At 38.7% G+C, this 25,090-nt stretch overlaps 2 protein-coding genes across 3 annotated transcripts in view; both read right to left on the bottom strand.

Moving 5' to 3' along the window:
- zcchc2 (zinc finger, CCHC domain containing 2) overlaps positions 1 to 8,825 on the bottom strand; it is a 37,959-nt gene extending 29,134 nt beyond the window's left edge. The window contains exons 1-3 of the mRNA XM_055201333.2: positions 7,928 to 8,825; positions 3,384 to 3,492; positions 3,221 to 3,291 (exon numbers count right to left, since the gene is read on the bottom strand). Of these exons, the coding sequence (XP_055057308.2) occupies positions 3,221 to 3,291; positions 3,384 to 3,492; positions 7,928 to 8,503 (756 nt within the window). The 5' untranslated portion in view covers positions 8,504 to 8,825. The remainder of the gene's footprint in view (positions 1 to 3,220; positions 3,292 to 3,383; positions 3,493 to 7,927) is intronic.
- Positions 8,826 to 10,256: 1,431 nt separating this feature from the next.
- LOC141367416 (E3 SUMO-protein ligase ZBED1-like) lies at positions 10,257 to 19,396 on the bottom strand. 2 transcript variants are annotated; one of them, XM_073872740.1, is made up of 8 exons: positions 17,176 to 19,396; positions 16,893 to 16,986; positions 16,020 to 16,232; positions 15,454 to 15,581; positions 13,685 to 14,162; positions 13,351 to 13,556; positions 13,044 to 13,242; positions 10,257 to 12,019 (listed from the first exon to the last, which is right to left on the bottom strand). In XM_073872740.1, exons 3-8 carry the CDS (start codon positions 16,170 to 16,172, stop codon positions 11,735 to 11,737), a joined length of 1,449 nt encoding a protein of 482 aa, XP_073728841.1. In that variant the 5' UTR covers positions 16,173 to 16,232; positions 16,893 to 16,986; positions 17,176 to 19,396; the 3' UTR covers positions 10,257 to 11,734. The 2 variants fall into 2 exon arrangements, with proteins under 2 accessions (XP_073728841.1, XP_073728840.1); XM_073872739.1 differs by having other exon boundaries at positions 16,893 to 19,396.
- Between the last annotated feature and the right edge of the window lie 5,694 nt (positions 19,397 to 25,090).

The following is a 25,090-nucleotide window of genomic DNA, read 5'->3' as shown; positions in this document are numbered from 1 at the left end:
GTTTGTAAAATATACATTATTGTATTTAACTGTTACTTTTAGTGAAGTTTTACATTGTTTATCACGGGCATAGTCTATAGACTTTTGATCACCCCAGCCCTTGTGTGTTTAGATGGCACAACTATTTTACTGTGTAGCTTAGATTTATAAAAGCAAGCACAGCGCAGGTTGCCCCAATATCAGCGTGACTAGAGTACCTTCATCAGGACTCCTCCTCTTCAGAAACTTCTCTATCATCTCATCCATCATCTTTGGATGTGAAATAGTCCATTATAACATCATTTGGGCACTGACATCACCAGGATTGAGCAGATTGACGTGATCATGTTTATCGTTGAAGAAAGCAGCTACTCGTTTAGACTTGTTGTGCTCCGCGATTTTTTGATAACTTTGTATAAAAAAATCTTTGCATGCCATATAGTCTACACTGGACTGGTGGGAGTTGTGCATTGATACACCTTCCATCTACATGTTATGTGGTTTATTTTAATTTATACTACTAGGTTGTTTGGTCCACAAGTTTTGAATATTTTTCTGTAAAACGCACACCTGAGCTGTCAAATGTCTTAAAATAACCACCAGCGCAATGTCAGTGTTAACCGTGATAAGCAAAATAATTGACTCCGGTCCTTTGAATTATGTGAACCTTGGGTGTGCATTATTTTGCATTGAATAATTCATCAGTTTATTTTACAGGTATATTGTCTTTGTAGTGTTAAGAGAGAAAAAGCAATGAGAGCCTGTGTTGCCCCCTGCCAGTCCGGGCAGATACAATTGCATTAAAGACGCAGTATTTTCAGCTTGTCAATATGGGGCGGTTTCCCTGGACAGGGTTTAGATTAATCCAGGACTAGGCCTTGGTTACTTTAGGACATTTAAGTTGTTTTTACATATAAACTTTACAAAAAACAATATTGGTGTGCATCTTGAGACAAAACAATGGCACTGATATATATAAAGATATCTCAGTACAAGTTTTTTTCAAATTAAGGCAGCTCAAACATGCATTTTAGTCTGCGACTAGGATAAGTCCTGTATGGGAAACCGCACAGAGATGATAAATAAGATGTTATAGAGGAGTCATTTAAAGGGGACATTTCATAAGACTTTTTTAAGATGTCACATAAGAGTACGTATGTTAAGTTTTAGCTGAAAATGCCATATAGATGATTTATTATAGGATGTTAAAATTGCCAATTTATAGGTGTGAGCAAAAATGTGCTGTTTTTGTGTGTGTCCTTTAAAATGCAAATGAGCTGATCTCTGCACTAAATGACAATGCTGTGGTTGGATAGTGCAGATTAAGGGGCGGTTTTATCCCCTTCTGACATCACAAGGGGAAACAAATTACCTATTCTTTTCACATGCTTACAGAGAATGGTTTACCAAAACTAAGTTACTGGGTTGTTCTTTTTCACATTTTATAGGTTGATAGAAGCACTGGTGACACAATTATAGCACTTATGTCCCCTTCAATAAAAACAAACTATTTTTCTAAAAATGTTCCAGTGCGACATCCAATGAGTATTCCCAGAACTCATCACATATGTGACCCAGATCTGTCTCAGATCTTGCATGACAGTATGAACAGCACAAACAACATGGAATCTGATCTTTTCGATTCGGATTTGAGACACTTTGACCTTGTTCACACTGTCAGTCCAAACCAGATTTTTTACATATCCAAATATGAAATACTTGGCATGTATTTAGCACATATTTAGCATGTGTGAATGGCAAAAAAACACATGAAATCTGTTTTTACAAATCCATTTCAAGCTACAGTCAAATGTGGTTCGAAATCCTACGTTTTACGTTTTAGTTCTAAACATTGGGATCTTTTAACTTATTTCACACCAATATATTTAAATTGAATCATTTAAAGGATTCAAGTGTTACTGATAAAGTTAAACAAAAAAGGATTAACAATTTTCACCTTGCACACAGTGTTTTGACTGGAACGCACTAAAATACATCACTTCCGGTCAATGAAATACATCACTACATGCAGTGTAGTCGCAAAAGTTAAAAATTTTTTATGCATCCAAAGCATGAATTGGATCAGATAATTATGCACCCACAGTTGGTTGGCACCCCACGCAGCCCCTTTACGACTATCTTTTAAGCTTTTTCGGCCATCATTTGTCATGTATAGTGGAAAGGTAAAAGTAACCACGATGATTTTTTAAATCAGACATTGGAGGGCTGCACTTGTGAATAGCCCCGTTCTAGGTTGTCATTTTCTGTGCATGCTACTCCCAAAAAGAATCAAATAAAAGCCTTTCCTTTAAGCTCTCCAATTCTCCAACCCCTTTACTTTCATAATACTCATGAATAAAATCCAAATCAAATCAAATGCTAATTTTTGTCTAATGCTGCGTTTACACCAGCGGTGGTAGAGGCGTCAAGTGCGAGTGATTTCAATGTTAAGTCAATGTGAAGATGCGTTGACGCGCGTCTAGAGGTCTCGCGGCGCGAATGAGGGATTTAGCGCAGCGCGGTAGACGATATTCCGCCTCTTTCGTGCAAATGACGTGAATTGAGCGTCTGGTGCGGTACGCGCGAATGGACTTTTTTGTGCATTTTGCGTTTGACGCGAATTTGCGGCTGACGCCCGAGTTGAAATTTTTTTACTTTGGCAGACTTTCGCGCCACGTTAATCAATCAGGAGCTGGCTTGCTGCTGTGGCGGCAGCCCCACCCGGAGTCACTCATTCAACATGGAGTAACGCTTGATATTGTTTGTGAGCAGTCACCCGGAGCTAAACGACACAAGTTCTCATTTCTATAGAGACAGGAATACCTCGCTTGGAAGAATGTCAGTGAGGACATTGGGCAACCTGGTAAGTTGTAAATGCACATGTCACTTTTGAGTCATGTTACTTTTACCGACCCGCGGCATTCCCGCCGTTTTTTAAACTATTTTCCCCCTATAGTAAGGTGACCAAATACAAACCGGTATCTAGATGCACGAATGCATTCAAACTGTTCAAGCGGCAAACTAGGTGCGGAAGACGCCTCAAATGCGGCTGGTGTAAACGCAGCATAAGAATTGTTCCTCACAACTGGATCAGAACAAGATTTTATCCACTGGCGAGCAACTGTATCGTAAAGCATGGTCATGGCATACCAAGCTAAAGCCAAACAGTTTAAAAATAAAAGAGATCGGTGATGTCAGAGAAATGTCCACTCCACAGTGTCAGAAAGGTTTAAGAAGTTACCTCAAAAGTGTACTGCCTGCCATCTCCTGCCACAGAAATCTCCTTCAGAATGATCTTCTCAATGTGTACCACTAAAAGATCAGAAGACAATGTTAGTAATAGCATGTTGTAACTATGCCTTGTTTTGTGCTCAAAGGGTTTTCGGCATGTAGAGGTGAGATACCTTCTCTCTGTGACCTGCTGCTGAGGTGCGGATTGGGATCGCTGCATAGAGTCCAGTCCACTTCATTCTCCTGGTGTGGACAGAGGAACCCGGGACTGGAAAACTGAATCTGTGACGATCAAAGATGATCAAATCATTAGACAGGTCAACCATCATTTCTAACATGCATTTGAACATTGCGTCCTAACAAAGTCATCTCACTGTCCTCCATAAAAGAAAAATGATATGAAGCGATAAAATTACAGTCATTGTAAAGCGGTGTAATGTAAAGTGGACCCCAAGAGCGATGGACAAAATGTTTTAATGCAGTACTTCAATATCAGATGAAAGATCGACCATAGTATTCATCTGTATCAGCTGGCAGACGATGAGCTCCAGTGTTTTACTCCCATCACCCAATCCACCCCATGTTTACAGCTCAGACTCAATCGACACAGTATCACCTGAAGACACGAATCTCAAAACGGTCAATATATCTATCGATCGCTCAGTTTGTCTTATTTCAGTATGATATTTCATGATGATGTTTATGGCCTGCTTTTACAGACAGAGCTTAGATTAAGCCAGTACTAAGCCTTAGTTCAATTGGGATATAAGTGTGTCTAAGAAAACATTACAAGCGTGCATTTTGAGACAAAACAACGGCACGGATATATTTTACGATTTGACAGTGTACGTTATATCCAGTTAAGACAGCTCAAACATGCATTAGTCTGAGATTAGGCTTAAGCTTTGTCTGTGAAACCGGGCCTATATGTTTAAGTGGCGTCAAAAAACAAAGCAACGGTCAACAAACCAAACATTCCACTAATGAGCGGTTTTTCAAATTAGGCCGTAAATACAGATGTGAATCATGTATCCAATCATAGAATCACAAACCGAAGCAATTACATTTAGCCATTCAAAACATGTCATTAATTGAACTTTTACTCATTTTCAAAGCATTTCAGCATAAGGCCTCATCTCAGGCCCTGTTTACACCTGATATCAAGAGGGGTTTGGGTCAATCGGATCACAAGTGGATCCACAAGTGGTTCACACCTGATGTTTCAATCGGTCTGTTTTGTCCACTTTTGACTGCTTCGGTCTGGATTACTTCGAGGGACAGCCCATGGGCGAGTCCCTCAGCTTTTTTTAAAACACAAGAGTGAAAGAAATTACGGCTTTAAGTTGACGAACTGAAAAATGAAAGAGACTATGCGCCAGAAGTCAGGACCTGATGTGAAAAACATTGTGCACTGGTAATAGGGAAACACCAAATTATTTGGCTGAAAATAGCAAAAAAATAATTTTCGGTGTTTGGCCGAAATGCTTTAGCTCTTCATCTCATGTCATAGGACGATGAAGAGCATCAGCAGTATGTAATAAAAACTTCCTAAAACCAGTGAAGTCTTAAAATGACAAACACACTTACATTAAACAAGAAATAAAATGTTTATTAACAATGAGCTTTGTCCTCGGTTATTAGATTTTGGGGTGTGGCGAGACACTTAATCCACGAGACGAGACGAGACTGGGTTCACGAGAACGAGACGAGACGATATTTTTACACTTTTTAAGAAACCCTTGATGATAAAATAAATGAATAAAAAACTGAAATCATGTTATTTTTAAATGTTTTAACTAATCAAGGACTGCCCCTAACAATTATTTTACTAATAACCGCCGGCAAAAACCGCAAGGCGCTCAGCACGCATAAACAGCGCGCAAACGCTCCATGCCCATAGAATATCATTTAAAAAAGGCGCCTACAACTGCCATAAACGCTTTTGGTGTAACTGGCCCCTAAAAGTGTCAAACAGAAAGCTGCATCCTCCGGAGGTCGCATATGCAGGCTGCATACGTCATTAAGGTTTATTTCAGACCATTAACTGAGCATTACATTCGCAAGTCGTGAGCATATTACAACAATTTGCGATTAACTAAATTATTAGTAAACTTTATAATTGTTAGTAGTCTCTAATAAAACAGTCTTTATGAAGTAAATGCAGTTTAAAAATGCGACCTCCGAAGGATGCAGTCTTTTATTTGAGAAACGGCCAGAATTTCACCTACACAAGAAATCTCGCGAGACACACTTAATCTCGCGATACATATTTAATGTCGCACGAGATCTCGTCACACCCCTAATAGATTTTGATGGTACGGTTATAGTCTGATAAATAATCACGGTTGTACGGTTATAACGGTTATTATGTAATTAAATGCAGTCAGTCAGACCACCAGAAGTGCCCGCCCAGACCGATTGGAACGTGGCTCTTTCACGTACACATGCCAGCGCACACACAAACACAAACCAGATGCACAAACAACCAAGAGATGCGTCACACGCACATATTCTTTTGAAACGCTGAGCTTTGTCATACAGTGCGTCAACCAGTCTGCATCATGACGCACTCTCCTCTTGGTGGTTTGTGGATCTGGTTTGTGTGTGCATGCGTGCGTGAAACAAAAACACGGCGGTGTAGCGGAGGCTTTGCGGTTACTTAACCATGACATTTTAAAGTGTGGTTAATAGTGAAACCGGTTAATCGCCGCATCCCTAATGCAAACGCGCGTTCGCTGCTTTTTGCGCGAGAATAGGCGATCAGATTAATTTCAGTTTAGCCAAGACTCATTTATGTGGTCGAATGTAAATGGAACAGTCTATCTATAGCTATCTGATCAGAGAAGTGATCCAGTGTAAAAAGGCCCTATAAAGTCTGTTGGAATGTTACACTTATTTTATTGTTAAATAATGTGAAATAAATATGGTTAAAGGACATTCTGAAAATGAAACAAAGTGGAGAAATTTGGCATAATAATGAGAAAAATGAAATATATTCATTGGTATTCGGCCTTCGGCTGAGTTTTTAATTTTATTCCGCTTCGGCCAAGAATTTTCCTTTCGGTGCATCCCTAATTGGTACATCACATTAGATCAGTAGGCAGAGAGAAACGGTGCACTCACACGGGGCGTGTAACTGTTAACGCTTGACGGAAGGCTTGTCTGAAGCGTGGCCAACAGCCAATCACAGTGGCCGCAGCACATGCTCCGGTCTTCCATAAACGTAATTGGCTGGCTCTGTCTAAGTTATTTGCATAAGGCGATCTGATTGGCTGACGCACGCGTTGCCACTTGAAAAGTTGAGAAATGTTCAACTTCTGCACTGAAGCGGCGCCAACGGATCCACAATTCAGTTCGGCAACGCATGATGTCACCCATTAAAAATGAATGGGAAGCGTTAACGCTTTCGCCCCGGCACCGTAAGCAGTCTTTTGTGGCTGCTTTAACACATTTTCGACTTCCTCTGAATGTGATCGAAAGTAGATTTCACACCCCGTTTACACCTGTATTAGCATTAGGGTTGTGCTGATAGTATCTATAACTAGTCTATAAGTATATAACTAGTCTTAACAAACATGTCTTACTAAAAACATCACTTGTCTGCATTTTAAGGCAAAACAAAGGGCACTGATGTATTTTAAGAAATGTCACTACAAGTTGTTTTCAGCTTGGACGGCTCTTACATTTATTTTAGTCTAGGACTAGTCTAATCCCTGTCTGGGAAACCGCCCCTGTGTGTTATTTAGGAGACCTGATCCAGTTTAATGAGTGTGGACATCTCATAACCACTATAAATAAATAGTGTGCCCAATACCAGCACACAACCTTATGTACAACATGTAAGACCAATACAATAAAATCATTCACATGAGGATTAAAGGAGAAAAGGACAGCGCTGGACATACATGACATGAGAATTAAGCTAATCTACCTTTCCATCAAAATGTGACATCCCTTAATGTTTATATTTGCCAAGCACTGAATGTTCCCCTATTATTGATACAATTCAGCCGTTGGTACATATCAAAATTTTAAGAGGCTTTAGTAAATACCTTGTTGGCTGGTATACTGGGTCAGATTCGTCACTGTATTTGAATGGAGTTTAAAGGTGACAATTTACATGCAAACAAACATATTGACAGCTGTCAATCATTTACTATTAGCACATTGATCCTGCAGGTGGGAGATCTGTAGGCTTTCCCTGTAGGTCATCAGATTGGATAAAAATGTATTAATATTTATGTCTGTTTATTGTGTACTGTTTTGGAAACACATACTGAAGTATTTGTCATGTCAATATGAATTGAATTGTCAACACTGTACGCTTTCAATTTTGATTATGGGTTGTTTCATTTCACTGAAAGCACCTTTAGCCAATACATGACTCTACTGAGCCTTTAAGTTTCATTTGTTAAATGTACTGGGATTACCATACTCATGTACCACGATACTATTTAAAGGATACTCCAAGTGAATATACCAATTGTATACCATGGTATAGACCACTGTTTTACTATAATGCAGCTAAAATGCCATGATAATGAATGACATCTCTTCTGAAAACCATTGTAGTGATGTCAGTGACCTATATGTATGTATTTAATCCGAACAATACCATGGTACATGTACAACAACTCATTGTATTAGCATAATGCCATGAAAACCGTGGCAAGATCGCGGTACTTTTGTGAGTGATGTTAAGTTTCATATTACACACCCATCCCTGGAGTCTTTCCAGCTGCGCTCGCAGCTCTTCCCGCTGATGAAAGCTGAACGCCGGGTGTAACGAGCCCATCGTGTAGAGCAGCCGCAGCTGGTCAACCGTATCCGGCTCCGGTAGAGCCCCGCACATCCCCGCGTTTATTCGGCTCAGGGTCCTGAATAATATCCCGGCACATTCCCTGCTCTTGGATCCGAGGAGGGACAAATAAACGAGCAGCTTGGACAGCACCACGGGGTCGCCCACGTCCACCAGCCCCTCTAGATCCGCGGGGAAGTTGGCCCGGGTCTCGAAGTCCCGCAGGAAGGTGAAGTCTTTTCGGGCCAGATCCTCTAGACAGGCGCCGAGGAAACGCAGCTCCAGCGGCTGACACATATGCAGCAGCCCGCAGAGCAGCTCGATACGTCCGGCAGGGTTCAGCCGTAAGCCGAACCACTCGAACACAGTCTCCTTATCGAGTGGAGGCGCTCCGGTGCCGCCCTCCCGACAACCCGAGCGATCGGTTCCGTTAACCAAACTCAAGTCGCATCGGTGATTTTCGCCTCCCGCCGTACGCAGCTTCATCTTCATCATTATCAGCTCTCAAATGAGATCGTCAATGATTGAAGTCCATTGGTGGCACTTTCCGACTGATGTTTTGGCATCAAAACGCGATGTAAATCCCGGTTCGGGTCAGAATTTCGCTGAAATTCGTCGGTTGTCTCGCTGTGTGGCTGCGGTCAGCTTGCCAGATTACTCGCTTGCCGTGCCTCCAGAATATTCTGTCAATCATACGTAACTCCGCCCCCTCGTCCGCTGAGGCCCCGGGTCCTAAATTCACCCTCGATAAACCTAAAATATATATAAAAAAGTGAATAAATGCTGAAAAAATAAATGAATACGTGTAGAAATACATAAATATTGTTTAAATACTAGTAAATAGCGTAGATACGTACAAAAAAATGAAACAACTGACTTCTGATTCCTACATTTTAGTAAACCAACTTTTATTTTTATTTAATGTTTGTATTATTTAGTATTTCCAATTTTATTTATTATGTTTTATATTTATTTATTTCAATATTTGTTTATTGATTTATATACATTAAATTATTTCACAATTTATTCAATTATTTATTTTTACATTTATTCATTAGTCATTTTTAATGATTTAAACAAAATAAGCAAAATAAATAAATTAGTCAAAATAAACACATATTTTTACTATTAAATAAATGCATACAAATATCCGATGTACACACACTGGTTGGCCACACGTCAAATTAATGTGCGTATTTATATAAAAAAACAATATATTTTAATTACGTCTTAGTGATTTTTATACTTTTACTAGGTTACAATATACTGCTAGTTATTGAAACCAAAACCTCAAATGAAAAAGTTTGATGTATAATTCATTATTGATCATAGCAATTGATATTCTGTCCTACTCTCATGTTTCTTGTATTACACGGTTATTGTTTGTTGGCGACATCTTGCGTCTCAAACGGTTTCCGGCTGTTGTAAAAGCTGCCTTGAAGGAATTCAGCAATAAACTTGAACGTAAAACTTCTAATGGCAAGAGAAGATGATTAAAACAGAAACATCATTCGGTAGGATACAAACTCTATTTCCATTACAAACAGCATGATAAACTTTCTGCTGTATTATAATGAACGACGATAACCTTTTTAGTATGTTTGGATCCAGTAGGATTTTGTGTTTTATTGGTTCCCATGCACCAGACAAAATCCCGCCAACAGATGTCAGCACAGTACCATATACAAAGACCGAAAACAAATAGGATACAACTCCCATATTACAACTATTAGAATTTATGTTGTTTCTCAGGTTCTATGTTGTTTTAGTATCATAGTATCTGTCTTGTTCCTATTAATTAGTTATTTAAATACAAACACTGTCATTTTTAACACAATCCCCTGAACCCCCTGCAGTTTCATCTAGGGCTGTTCGATTCCGGATTTTTTGGAATCGATTCCGATTCCGATTCCTGTTTCTGGAATCGAAAGAATCGATTCCAAGAATCGATTCCTCACTGCTATTTTCGATTCTTTTTCTATACGAACAGTGTCTAACATTTGCCCGTCTTACCGTGCCACACAACGAGAAACACTCTATACCGGGCGTGTCAAAGCGACTGTTGCAAATCCATTTGTCCTTCCTATTAGATGTATTAATTGCGAGTCATAAATAGAACGAGACATTTGCTTAGGGGATTTGTCACGTCGTGCTTCCTGCGTCAGTTAGACAGTGTAAAGACTATGTTCACCATATACATATATGCGGTAGATTTTATTTACATGCATTCCTACACACACACACAATGTTTGTGGATAGATTTTTAATTTATTTGTGGCAGCCTACATATATTTCATCCAATATCATAAAATAGCAAAAATTCCTAAAAGCATTTAAACCTAAAAACAGTTCAGGAACAGACTCATTACACATACAAACTTTTATGCCCTTACACACAGAACACTTCACTTTTTGAAAATATGCTCATTTTCCAGCTCCCATAGAGTTAAACATTTGATTTTTACGGTTTTGGCAGTACCACTTTTATCATAGTTTAGCATAACCCATTTAATCTGATTAGACCATTAGAATCGTGCTAAAAAATAACCAAAGAGTTTTGATATTTTTCCTATTTAAAACTTGACTCTTCTAAAACAGTCAAGTGTTAAATAGGAAAAATATTGAGCAACTTTCGTCATTTTTGAGCATGATGCTAATGGTCTAATCTGATTCAATGGATTATGCTAAGCTATGATAAAAGTGGTACCGCCAGACCCGAAGATCAACTGAATGCATTCCAAAACAGTAAAAATGAAATGTTTAACACTATGGGAGCTGTAAAATGAGCATACCCTCAAAAAAGTAGCGTGTCCTTTTAATAAATAAAACTTTTTTTAGGCCTTTACACATGGAACCTTTTAGGCCATACACAAAATCTTTTTAGGCCTTTACACATGGAACCTTTTAGGCCTTTACACACGGAACCTTTTAGGCCTTAACACATAAAATCTTTTTTAGGCCTTTACACATGGAACCTTTTAGGCCATACACAAAATCTTTTTAGGCCTTTACACATGGAACCTTTTAGGCCTTTACACATGGAACCTTTTTTTAGGCCTTTACACATGGAACCTTTTAGGCCATACACAAAATCTTTTTAGGCCTTTACACATGGAACCTTTTAGGCCTTTACACATGGACCCTTTTAGGCCATACACACAATCTTTTTAGGCCTTTACACATGGAACCTTTTAGGCCTTTACACATGGAACCTTTTTTTAGGCCTTTACACATGGAACCTTTTAGGCCATACACAAAATCTTTTTAGGCCTTTACACATGGAACCTTTTAGGCCTTCACACACGGAACCTTTTAGGATTTAACACATAAAATCTTTTTTTAAGCCTTTACACACGGAACCTTTTAGGCCTTCACACATAAAATCTTTTTTTAGGCCTTTACACACGGAACCTTTTAGGCCTTCACACACGGAACCTTTTAGGCCTTAACACATAAAATCTTTTTTTAAGCCTTTACACACGGAACCTTTTAGGCCTTCACACATAAAATCTTTTTTTAGGCCTTTACACACAGAACCGTTTAGGCCTTCACACATAAAATCTTTTTTTAGGCCTTTACACACGGAACCTTTTAGGCCTTAACACATAAAATCTTTTTTTAAGCCTTTACACACGGAACCTTTTAGGCCTTCACACATAAAATCTTTTCTTAGGCCTTTACACACAGAACCTTTTTAGGCCTCAACACACTCATAACCTAGACCAATTACATATTGTAATGCAAAAACATCATCCTTTTCACCTGAGAGCTCTTTAGGCAAGAGCGGCGTTTTGAAATAAGCTCGCCAGATTTCGAAAATACACGCTCACTTGGCACAGATGTTGCCATTATGGCCAAGTATTTCTTTGTAAGTGTCTGTAAGTTTGGGAACTTTTGTCCCTGTTCTTTCCAAAAGTCCAATGCCGAAGACATTCTGCTAATATTTGGCTGCGAGAGGTACAATTTCACTTCAGTGATGGTATCCACATTAGTGTTTATTTGCTGTTTTACCTGAAAGAGATAGAGAGAGAAAGAGAATATAGTGGTGCCTTTTCTCTATGGAACATAATTAAAAAACACGGACAACAATACATCGATATTAACCTGATTGGCCTAAAACAATACTCTGATTAAGAAACTAAAATGTAAACAGCGATTACAAATTACCTTAATCCGGCTAAATCATAATCGAAGTAAACGCTAATATAATTAAAGGGAATTGTTCACCCAAAAATGAATATTCTTCATCATTTCATCACACTGTTGCTCTAAACCTGTACAAGTTTCTTTATTCTGATGAAAAGAAAATATTTTGATAAATGATGGCAAGCACACAGCTGATTGCAACCATTGACTTTCATAGTAGGAATAAAAAAAAGATGGAATTCAATAACACCTGTGTGCTTATCATCAACTATCAAAATATCTTTTTCATCATTTATCACAATACTTCTAAAATATTCTATAAAAAAATTGATTACTGCTGCCCAATGTGCCCATGTAAACGTGGTTGTTTTTTAAAAAGCAGTGTAAGAAAAATTTAGCCTATTAATCCCTGAATTCAGTAGAAAAAGACATTCTAATTTTCTCATTTATTAACATTAGGGGTGTGTGACGAGACACTTAGCTCACGAGACCAGAGATTGGGTTCACAAGAACAAGAGAAGCTTTTTGCTGTATTTTAAAGAAATCCTCAATAATAAAAATAATGATTTGAAAAATATTCGGCTGGTATAGATTGAAATGTTATAACTAATCATCTTGTAATAAATTTCATTTCAGTTCTACTTTGAGTATTAATTATCAAATGCATTAAAAGACAATATACAAGCACTGTAAAAGGTTTTGCTGGATGGCTTCTCTCCTGTTTGATTTCACACGAGTCGCTTCAGACCTTACTCTACATGAATTCTGAGCTTACAGAACTTCTAAATGAGGCTGCACAAGTTTGACCTCCAAAAATTCACTCCTTGCAAGATCTCATTACACATCCCTAATAAACAGTTTTTCCAAGAATGTGATGACAAAATCTAACCTTCGAGTCAAAATCAGACCACACACAACTAGCCCCAGTTTGTTGTATGTGCTGTGAAGTTGTTGCCTCTGGTTGGGATTCCGCATTATGCTGGCTGGCCTCTGATGTCAATGCTCGTATAGCATTTTCTGCATTTGCATCAATGCCGAATGCTACTTTCTTAAACCTAGGATCTAGCAGCATTGACACTGCAAGAAATCTAAAGTTGTACATTTGGCAAATTAAACAACTTCAGTTATAAATTGATACATTTCTGTGTGTGTGTGTGTGTGTGTGTGTGTGTGTATACAAACTAATCTATACAAACCTAGTTGATTCATAGTCACCACACCTTTTGGTCAGGTGCTTGTTTAAAGAGCCTGCAAGCCTATGACCAACAGACTCCGGAGCATACGAGTTTGCCATATTTCTTGTCAGTTTTTGCAGGTTTCGCACCAACACAATCAACTTCGAGGATGTGACATTGCTTTCTGCAGACATTTCCTCTGTCACCTCCAGGAATGGTCTCAGGACCTATACAAAAACAGTTAAGATAAATATAAAACAAACTTTGTTTAAAATTAAGGTTAAACAATGGTTTTACTGCAAACAAGCCCCACAAACAAAGTCTATATATAAAATATGATACAAAGTATGGTCACCTCAATTGCATCAGCCATTGCAGCCCAGTCCTGGGGGAAAAACATGGGTAGGTCCATGTTGCTCATTGCTGCAGAGAGGGGTTCCCGGAGGTTAAAAAACCTCTCTAGCATTAAATAGGTGGAATTCCACCTAGTTTCAACTTCCTGGAGAAGGCGCAGTTGGGGCATTTTCAAGTCTTTCTGCAAGTTGTCTAACTTCTCTTTTGCTGTGCAACTGGATCTAAAAAATCCTACCACTCTCCTCACTTTGGATCTCAAGTCATCAAGTTCAGTGACTGCAGCAAGACTGTCTTTTACAATAAGATTGAGAGTGTGCGCAAAGCATGGCAGATGTCTCATGTTCAATTTTTTTACTGCTGCAACCACATTTGCTCCGTTGTCTGTAGTTACACAAAAAACTTTGTCCTGAAGACCCCACTCCAGAATGATACTGCGGAGGTGTGTAGCTATGGCATCAGCTGTGTGTCTTCCTTCAAATCTAACAAAGAAATAAGATATACTCAGCTCAGATTATTTATTGTACCTTTTTTTTCTGACAGTGTACCTGATTTCACATAAAAGCTTTCTCCCAATATATTAATATGCAGCTTATAATGATAATGATATGCAAATAATATGTGAAGAAGTAGCGTTCAATAAATGTTTTTAAAATGCGTTAATAAATCCAAAACCCAAATGACAGGGCTACATGTCCGTATGGAGGTTTCCAGGTTAATAAACCATTGCCTAAAAGACAAAGCTGGCAATTCTGGCTATACTTTCGTTATTTTAATAATTTCTTTATTTTATTTGTAGATCACTTGGGGTTATCTGATTTACCTTTTTTGCTTGTGTTTTGTTTCCGTGCACTTTACACATATTTGTTCTGCTCCTTGTTACTTCAGGCCTTATTTTATTTAAATTTTTGTATATATTATAAACGTAAATTCAGATCAATTTTAAGTCTGTAAATTTAGGATTGCTTTTCTTGTATCAATGTTGTGCTGTTGCGTGCTGGCACATGCAATTTAACGGAACGCTAGGTGCGCTCTGCGTGTCATATTTAGGAGTTCATCAAACTAAACTTATTTTTTTTTCTTTCGAGAGGTGTAAGTTTTAAAAATGTATTTAAAACATGGTGGATGTCTTGTTAAAAGTTAAACTACAAAACAGTTAAGCTTTTTATTTAAATTTCAGTGATGACATGAAACATATCTGCACCGAAACTATTTAGGCTATGCCTGACACGACTGTCTCTCTTGTGATTAATAGCCTATTATGGTCGTTGTTCACTTTCAAATGATTGAAAAGAATTCCTGAAATAAATAATATAAGAATCATCAGGTGTTTCTGTACATAAAGTGAATACAGAGATTCTCAAAGTCAGCAAGCAGGTATTTCTGTGCAAAATAATAAAGCATTATCTAACGTTTAATTAATTGTATATGAAGTTAGTTTTTATCATTCACAGTAACAATCACAAATTATATTTCATTTGTCATTTTTTGGTCAAGACTGCTTTGACGCGCCAAATCGTAAAATTAAATAAAATGGTTGAATTGTAGCCGGGGTTTCCAAGGCAGGATCACATTTGTTATTTATTAGGTTTTGTTATCAAAATGTTTTTGTTATATCTTTGTGTGATGTTCTGTAGATGGTCTAAATGGAATTAAAAAATATTAAGTTTCCAAAATGACTTTAACTGATTAGGATACACAGTACTTTACTCTGCATTATTACTCCGGGATTGCAGAAATACATTTCTTAGCAGTTGAAAAAATATATTTTACCCTTCAACCTCCAGTAATTTGGACTGCAGAGAGAAATCATCAGAAATGTAATGTGCTGTCACAGAAATATATGATTCCATTGCAACAGATGTCCACAGGTCAGTTGTGAGACAGACACTTTGTACAGCCTGAAAAGAAATTGTAAAATGCAAAAATTATTTTTAACCTGCTCAATCATTTTGAGCCACTTTGACACAGGAACACATTTAGGTTTTTAAGAAATTAATTTAAAAATAAATGTTTAAATGATTGTTTTTTACAATCAATCATAATAGTCACTAGAATGATTAGAAGACATTAATTTTATTTAAATGAAAATAAAAATGTTTCTGGGCCAAAACCACTCAAAATTATAGAGCAGGCCACATGTAGTCAAAACTGACTGTCACTGTTATTTCAATAAATAAGAATTCTGTCATTTGCATTCATCAGTATATGGTGATTACTAAATGATTAATCAAATTATGAATATAGCCATCTAACATTTTTCATTTAGGAAAGCATAAAACAAAACAGAATATTGAAATGGGAAAAAATGACAAACAGGAAAAGTTACTCAGACGTACAGTGAGCTGGTCCTTCAGAGCTTGTTTTTCTTTCGAATATCTTTCCAAAATTAGTTGTTTTGTTGTTTGTCTGCATGGAATCCTGTACTTTGGATCAAGTGTATTCACGAATGCTCGAAAACCTTTATCTTCCACAACAGATAGTGGCTGCATGTCCTTAATTATGAACTCAATTAACTTTTGATCCAGGTTTTTTTTTTGGAAGACTTTGAGCTACAATGAAAGATCATATAAAGAAAACAGTGAGCCAGAGAAAAGACATTTTAAATCTTGTGCTAAAAATAACCTAAACTAACCCACTAAGAATCAAATTACTTAACTCTTTCCCCGCCACTGATGAGTTATCTCGTCAATTAAGAGAAGATATTTGCATAAAAACAGTGTTCCTGATGACGCTTTACGTTAATATGTAATACCGCAATTACCCACTAGATGGCAGACTTGCCCCATTTATAAAAAAAACTGAAGCTCTTTTTTTTACTAATTTTCTGATCTCTAACAAAATTCCTTCACAAAAATGCAATTATTTCAGCTTCTTGCTAATTTTTTTAAAGAAAAATACCCATATTTAAAAGTTTATAAGCAGAGAAAAAATATAGATAGGATAGTGTTTGTTTGTTTGAAATCAGAGGGTCTGTTCTTTCATTTGATATATTTGTATGTTTATATATTTTTAGAAGAATTTTTTTCTGGAAGGCATTTTGGTGAAACAAATTTTCAACTTTTTTTGGGCAACTTTTTAAAAAAGGCTGGCGGTGAATGAGTTAAGCACTATTATTGACATCTTTTTGTATTTTTATGGGGTAATTATACTGTATTATTTGCTTATTTCCCCTATACCAAATAATCTTAATAATTAGAGTAAACACCTACCAGGGTATGGCATCTTGGCTCCAAACTGTTGTTCAATTGATGGCTGGATCAAACGCTTTTTCGTGGCAGGCGGAGTTTCTCCCTCCGCATCCTCCTTTTGGAATTGCGATTAGAAAAATAAAAACCCTTCCTGAGTTAATGCTATGCTACCTAAATCTGACTAAGTTAACCACAATCGTTAGTAATTTATTAAGCAGTTTGATTTACATTCCCGTCTTTTAAACCTTCAAATTAAGATGCTTAAGTGTCTGAGGTAAAATTAAGATTAATTAGTAATTGTTACCTGATCCTCCTCTGTCACCTCCTTTTTGTGAACGGCCCTAAGATGTTTAATCATTGGGGATGTTGTTTTATTATATGCCAACTTTTTATCGCAAATTTGGCATTTCACTTCATTTTTTGCAGATTCTAAAGTAAAGTAGCGCCAGACTACTGATGCTGACCTTGGAGCCATTTCTTCGCATGAGAGTCGACTCAACTCGACTCGAGTATGTGATTAACTGATTTGATTACAAGTTAACAAGTAGTAAGCTCAAACCCCGCCCAGTAACCGATTCTAAAGATTTCATTGGGTCAGTAACTGCGCTGATTGCCTAATAGAAAGACAGAGCGTGTTTATTATAATCTGAAAACCACGCCCACCGGGGAAAACAATCCAACTGTCTCCATTTACTTTGCGAATGGGCGTGGTTTTCAGATTATGACGCGTTGCGCTCTGTCTCTAAGGGGAAATAATAATCAGCCTAAGAGAACCATACTCTGTCACCACTGGATCCATTTATTTAGTCTGAACTGAACTTTATTTCTTTTGCAGGGGTCCGTTCTTCGTACGTCGCTTACTACATCCAAGATCAAATGATCAAATTATGATCTTGCTTATTCGGTTCTTTAAACACCCCTGCTGTTGATGATTAGTATGACAGGATTGAATTATCTGAGAATATTGCGCGTTCGTGCACCGCATGAAAAGGCAACACATATCTGATCAGCAGCGCTGTGATTGGCTGGTTGTTACAATGGACAAGAACACGCCCATTTTTAACCCCTGCAGTGCGCGAGCTATGGATAGAAGGTTATTTTGAAAATTTAATGATGCTGAATTTGTAAACCTACCTAAAAGTATTTTTGTACATATAATCACCCAACATAATGTAAACTATTTTGTGAAAATATAATCTTGATATCTTTAATATTCATGTCAAGATTAAGATCAATGCTTGTAATCAAACTTTGATGCTCCTAAAGTAGGCCTACTTTAAGTCTCTTTTAAAAACAGTTAAATGCCTGTTTATAACAGCAACCAAAAAAAAGCAGAATAAATAACAGGTGGTGGTCCTGCATCTTCATGTGATGTCTCTCTCATCTCTTGAGGAAGTTGCTCTTTCTTAAACCCACAGCCAATGCAACACTTTAATAGCTGATAAATTAAATTTGAATTGTAGTTTATTATAAGATGGTGTTTTCCCCTCTTTTGTGCAGTTGAAAATAATACACCAATACTTTCAGCAGTTTCCAAGAATGTGGTAAATGAAATATGATGTGCAATTAGTGAAAGTAAATGTTATTCTACACCAAAAGATTATAAAGTGCAACTCTTTAAATAACAATTTATCTTCAATGCACTAAATAAGTTTACTTCAATTGCAATGTTCTCATATAACTGATTTCTGACTGCAACAATATTAACAGGAGTCCATATTAACTGCTAAGTCTGTACAGAAAGGTGCAGTAAAGAAGATACCCATGTAAAAATGTGTAAAATAAAAAAAATTGTTTATTGGCATTTTTTTGTCACATGAAAGGGACAGGGTAACATCTTTGTAAAAAGAATTTTAAAGAATAGATAGCATACAAATTACTAAATAAATTATTAAATGACTTTATTAAATCAATTTTCAATAATATGGTCATACGTTTTTCTTGTCATTTGTTTAAGAATAATAATCAAAACGTCTGCTTTACAAAAACAAGTTCCACAAGTACAGCTTTTTTATATTATATATATTTTAAATAACATCGTTATATTCAATCTAACCTTTTTTATTACGTGTTGAATTTGAAAAGCTCTTCATATTAATCGTGCATCTTACGCAGATTGCGCTCGTATAATGGAGAATACATGAATGCGTCAGACTTTACGTATCACCTCTGATTAAAAAGGTGCGATCTAATCTTGTTTACATGAAGTAAACCTGCTCCCGAGCATCTTACGGACCGGTTGCTATGACAGCAACTTGAGGATGAGCTTCGAAGAACCAAATAATCCAAGATCAAGCCAAATCACCATTAAAATCCAGCTAACGGAGTAATCCACGTACGAAGAACGGAACCATGGCCGCGATTTGTATTAAAAATCAATCTTAAAGAGGAGTCGATTCTCCTTAATGGAATCGATTCCCCTTATGGAATCGATTCCAACCTTTGGAATCGACTCTCGATTCTCAATGCCTCGGAATCGAAGAATCGATTCTTTTTGGAATCGATTCCCAGCCCTAGTTTCATCTTGAACCGCCCAGGGTCGCAAATTTTAAAGGGCCGTTCACATTATAACGATAACTACGTTATCTATAAAGATAACTATATTAGCGTCCACATCATAACGATAACTTTATGCACTCGCCCAAAGAACTTGCCTTTAATGGCATTCTTGTAATAAAAACTTGTGTCACTGAATATGTAAATGCTGTTGTTGCATTTACATAGCGGGTAACCAGCAGATGTCCTCAACACTAACAGGGAATTTAGTAGTTTATGTAATCTAATATCTTACCTTTTAGTCAGAGTGGTAGGCAAAAAGGATTATGTAGTGAATTTCACAACAACTGCATCAGCGCTGGATACCTGAGGTAATTACTATGGGGTTCCTTTTGTGCCAAAATTAAGTTGACATGCTATCTGTGTAACGTTATGCTATGTGTCGTCTTCCATGTCTATGTGTCTGTGTCCATGTCTATCTGTCTATGCCAGTGGTTCTCAAACTGGGGGCCGCGAGATGGTGCCAGGGGGGCCCCAGTTTTATGACATTTTATCAAATAAATTAATTTATCATGAATTCTGTGGAATTAAACCTATAGAAATTAGGCTACTAACCAACAGCACTACTTTCTATGATTTAATATGTTTTGTTTAATTAAAAGTTGAGTTTTAGAACAGTTTTTTGTCATAAATTTTCTTTGGGGGGCCACGAAGGAATGCGCCGTACACAAGGGGGGCCGCACGCTAAAAAAGTTTGAGAACCACTGGTCTATGCTATGTGTCGTCTTCCATGTCTATGTGTCTGTTTACTGTCTGTGTCCATGTCTGTCTGTCTATGCTATGTGTTGTCTTTCATGTCTATGTGTCTGTGTCCATGTCTATCTGTCCATGCTATGTTTCGCCTTCCATGTCTATGTGTCTGTTTACTGTCTATGTCTATGTGATTGCTAGGGGTGGAACGGTTCACAAAACCCTCGGTTCGGTTCGTATCACGGTTTTTATGGTCACGGTTCTCGGTTCGGTACGGTTCTTCTTGTTATTTTTTTCTTTTAATTTTTTAACACTCCAGAAATGTATTATCTTATTAATGTATTAATTATCCATGCTTTAGGATAGAGTATTAAAAAGTTATATAATGTAATCATGCACAAACTGAATTTGACTTTAAGCACATTATTGGGACCATCTCTGAGGAAAGCCAGGCGAGATTTTGATACAGCAAGAGGGAGGACATTGATGGTTTCAATATGCTTTTCATTCGTTTGGCAAAAATGTATTGCCATCTACGTGAACTTATGTGCCTTTTTAGCACACAAAGATAACTTGCATTTATCAAACTGCCAACTTCAGTGTAGGTCTAAGATTTATCATTGAGAGGTTGCTTAAATACTGCAGAGAGTATGTAGACGAGAGAGAAACATAACGTTGAGACCTGTAATATTAAAAATCCGTCTCTTTTGTCCACTTTTGGCCGCTTCTGTCCTGGTTGCTTTTAGGGGCAATTTATGAAATAAGATCGCACAACTTTCACACGCTAACAAAATGAAACTACGCGAAAAATCAGCTGCTTTCGTTGTATCAATGAAAGGCTAAAAATAGCGCTGTTCACCGTATGTTCCCGGCAGAAGTCAGAAAAGACGTAAAACAATTGTGTTCAGTTCCTCAGATTAGATAAATGGGCGGAGAGAAGGCTGTTGCGTGTGGCTGTTCGAACACATTCAACCCATAGACTGCAGTTCTATCTACTGTTTTATTTCCGCTGTCATCATAGGTAACATGAAATAAAAAAAAATTTCCACACACCAAACTTATACGACGCAGGCGCATCCTCCAACTCCGGGCAGACTTCCTTCCCACTTGCCATTTCTACACATGACCTAACATGACCTGCAGCACTCACTCTCCCCAACTCTTCTTTCGCGCGATTCGCTAAAGGGAAACACGCTATCTGAGGTCACATACAGGGCACGAGGCTACATACATTGCGCATGCCATGAACCGTCGAACCGTGCGACACACACACGCTCCGAACCGAGACAAGCGACCCGAACGGTTCTGAGTTTTTTCATGAACCATGCCACCCCTAGTTGTTACCATGTGACATTACTATGCGTCGTTACTATGTGTCATTGGCCTCTGTCGTTACCATGTGTTGTTACTATGCGTCGTTTCACTTTGTAATACCCACCCAGCAAAATCTTGTTAAAAAGCGATGCATAGTAACAACACATGGTAACCAAAGAGGGAAACGACGCATAGTAACAACACATGGTAACGACAGAGGGAAACGACGCATTGTAACGACAGAGGGAAACAACACATGGTAACGACAGAGGGAAACAACGCATGGTAACAACACATGGTAACGACAGAGGGAAACAACACATGGTAAAGACAGAGGAAAACAACGCATGGTAACGAAAGAGGGAAACAACGCATAGTAACAACACATGGTAATGACAGAGGGAAACAACGCATGGTAACAACCAACACATGGTAACGACAGAGGGAAAAAATGCATAGTAACAACACATGGTAACGACAGAGGGAAACAACACATGGTAACGACAGAGGGAAACAACGCATGGTAACAACACATGGTAACGACAGAGGGAAACAACACATGGTAACGACAGAGGGAAACAACGCATGGTAACAATACATGGTAACGACAGAGGGAAACAACGCATGGTAACAACGCATGGTAACAACACATGGTAACGACAGAGGGAAACAACACATGGTAACGACAGAGGGAAACAACGCATGGTAACAACACATGGTAACGACAGAGGGAAACAACACATGGTAACGACAGAGGGAAACAACGCATGGTAACAACACATGGTAACGACAGAGGGAAACAACACATGGTAACGACAGAGGGAAACAACGCATGGTAACAATACATGGTAACAATACATGGTAACGACAGAGGGAAACAACACATGGTAACAACACATGGTAACGACAGAGGGAAACAACACATGGTAACGACAGAGGGAAACAACGCATGGTAACAACACATGGTAACGACAGAGGGAAACAACACATGGTAACGACAGAGGGAAACAACGCATGGTAACGACAGAGGGAAACAACGCATGGTAACAATACATGGTAACGACAGAGGGAAACAACACATGGTAACGACAGAGGGAAACAACGCATGGTAACAATACATGGTAACGACAGAGGGAAACAACACATGGTAACGACAGAGGGAAACAACACATGGTAACGACAGAGGGAAACAACACATGGTAACGACAGAGGGAAACAACGCATGGTAACAACACATGGTAACGACAGAGGGAAACAACGCATGGTAACGACAGAGGGAAACAACACATGGTAATGACAGAGGGAAACAACGCATGGTAACAACACATGGTAACGACAGAGGGAAACAACGCATGGTAACAACACATGGTAACGACAGAGGGAAACAACACATGGTAACGACAGAGGGAAACAACGCATGGTAACAACACATGGTAACGACAGAGGGAAACAACACATGGTAACGACAGAGGGAAACAACACATGGTAACAACACATGGTAACGACAGAGGGAAACAACACATGGTAACGACAGAGGGAAACAACGCATGGTAACAACACATGGTAACGACAGAGGGAAACAACACATGGTAACGACAGAGGGAAACAACGCATGGTAACAACACATGGTAACGACAGAGGGAAACAACACATGGTAACGACAGAGGGAAACAACACATGGTAACGACAGAGGGAAACAACGCATGGTAACAATACATGGTAACGACAGAGGGAAACAACGCATGGTAACAACACATGGTAATGACAGAGGGAAACAACACATGGTAACGACAGAGGGAAACAACACATGGTAACGACAGAGGGAAACAACACATGGTAACGACAGAGGGAAACAACACATGGTAACGACAGAGGGAAACAACGCATGGTAACAACACATGGTAACGACAGAGGGAAACAACACATGGTAACGACAGAGGGAAACAACGCATGGTAACAACACATGGTAACGACAGAGGGAAACAACGCATGGTAACAACACATGGTAACGACAGAGGGAAACAACACATGGTAACGACAGAGGGAAACAACGCATGGTAACGACAGAGGGAAACAACGCATGGTAACAACACATGGTAACGACAGAGGGAAACAACACATGGTAACGACAGAGGGAAACAACGCATGGTAACGACAGAGGGAAACAACGCATGGTAACAACACATGGTAACGACAGAGGGAAACAACACATGGTAACGACAGAGGGAAACAACACATGGTAACGACAGAGGGAAACAACGCATGGTAACAACACATGGTAACGACAGAGGGAAACAACACATGGTAACGACAGAGGGAAACAACGCATGGTAACGACAGAGGGAAACAACGCATGGTAACAACACATGGTAACGACAGAGGGAAACAACACATGGTAACGACAGAGGGAAACAACGCATGGTAACAACACATGGTAACGACAGAGGGAAACAACGCATGGTAACAACACATGGTAACGACAGAGGGAAACAACACATGGTAACGACAGAGGGAAACAACGCATGGTAACAACACATGGTAACGACAGAGGGAAACAACACATGGTAACGACAGAGGGAAACAACGCATGGTAACGACAGAGGGAAACAACGCATGGTAACAACACATGGTAACGACAGAGGGAAACAACACATGGTAACGACAGAGGGAAACAACGCATGGTAACAACACATGGTAACGACAGAGGGAAACAACACATGGTAACGACAGAGGGAAACAACGCATGGTAACAACACATGGTAACGACAGAGGGAAACAACACATGGTAACGACAGAGGGAAACAACGCATGGTAACAACACATGGTAACGACAGAGGGAAACAACACATGGTAACGACAGAGGGAAACAACGCATGGTAACAATACATGGTAACGACAGAGGGAAACAACACATGGTAACGACAGAGGGAAACAACGCATGGTAACAATACATGGTAACGACAGAGGGAAACAACACATGGTAACGACAGAGGGAAACAACGCATGGTAACAACACATGGTAACGACAGAGGGAAACAACACATGGTAACGACAGAGGGAAACAACGCATGGTAACAATACATGGTAACGACAGAGGGAAACAACGCATGGTAACAACACATGGTAACGACAGAGGGAAACAACGCATGGTAACAATACATGGTAACGACAGAGGGAAACAACGCATGGTAACAACACATGGTAACGACAGAGGGAAACAACACATGGTAACGACAGAGGGAAACAACGCATGGTAACAACACATGGTAACGACAGAGGGAAACAACACATGGTAACGACAGAGGGAAACAACGCATGGTAACAACACATGGTAACGACAGAGGGAAACAACGCATGGTAACGACAGAGGGAAACAACGCATGGTAACAACACATGGTAACGACAGAGGGAAACAACGCATGGTAACGACAGAGGGAAACAACGCATGGTAACAATACATGGTAACGACAGAGGGAAACAACGCATGGTAACAACACATGGTAACGACAGAGGGAAACAACACATGGTAACGACAGAGGGAAACAACGCATGGTAACAACACATGGTAACGACAGAGGGAAACAACACATGGTAACGACAGAGGGAAACAACGCATGGTAACAACACATGGTAACGACAGAGGGAAACAACACATGGTA

This window comes from Misgurnus anguillicaudatus, chromosome 2 (assembly GCF_027580225.2).
Source record: "Misgurnus anguillicaudatus chromosome 2, ASM2758022v2, whole genome shotgun sequence".
NCBI classification, from domain to species: Eukaryota; Metazoa; Chordata; class Actinopteri; order Cypriniformes; family Cobitidae; genus Misgurnus; species Misgurnus anguillicaudatus.
Note: the sequence above shows the minus strand (reverse complement) of the source record. Positions and strands in the feature narration are given on the sequence as shown.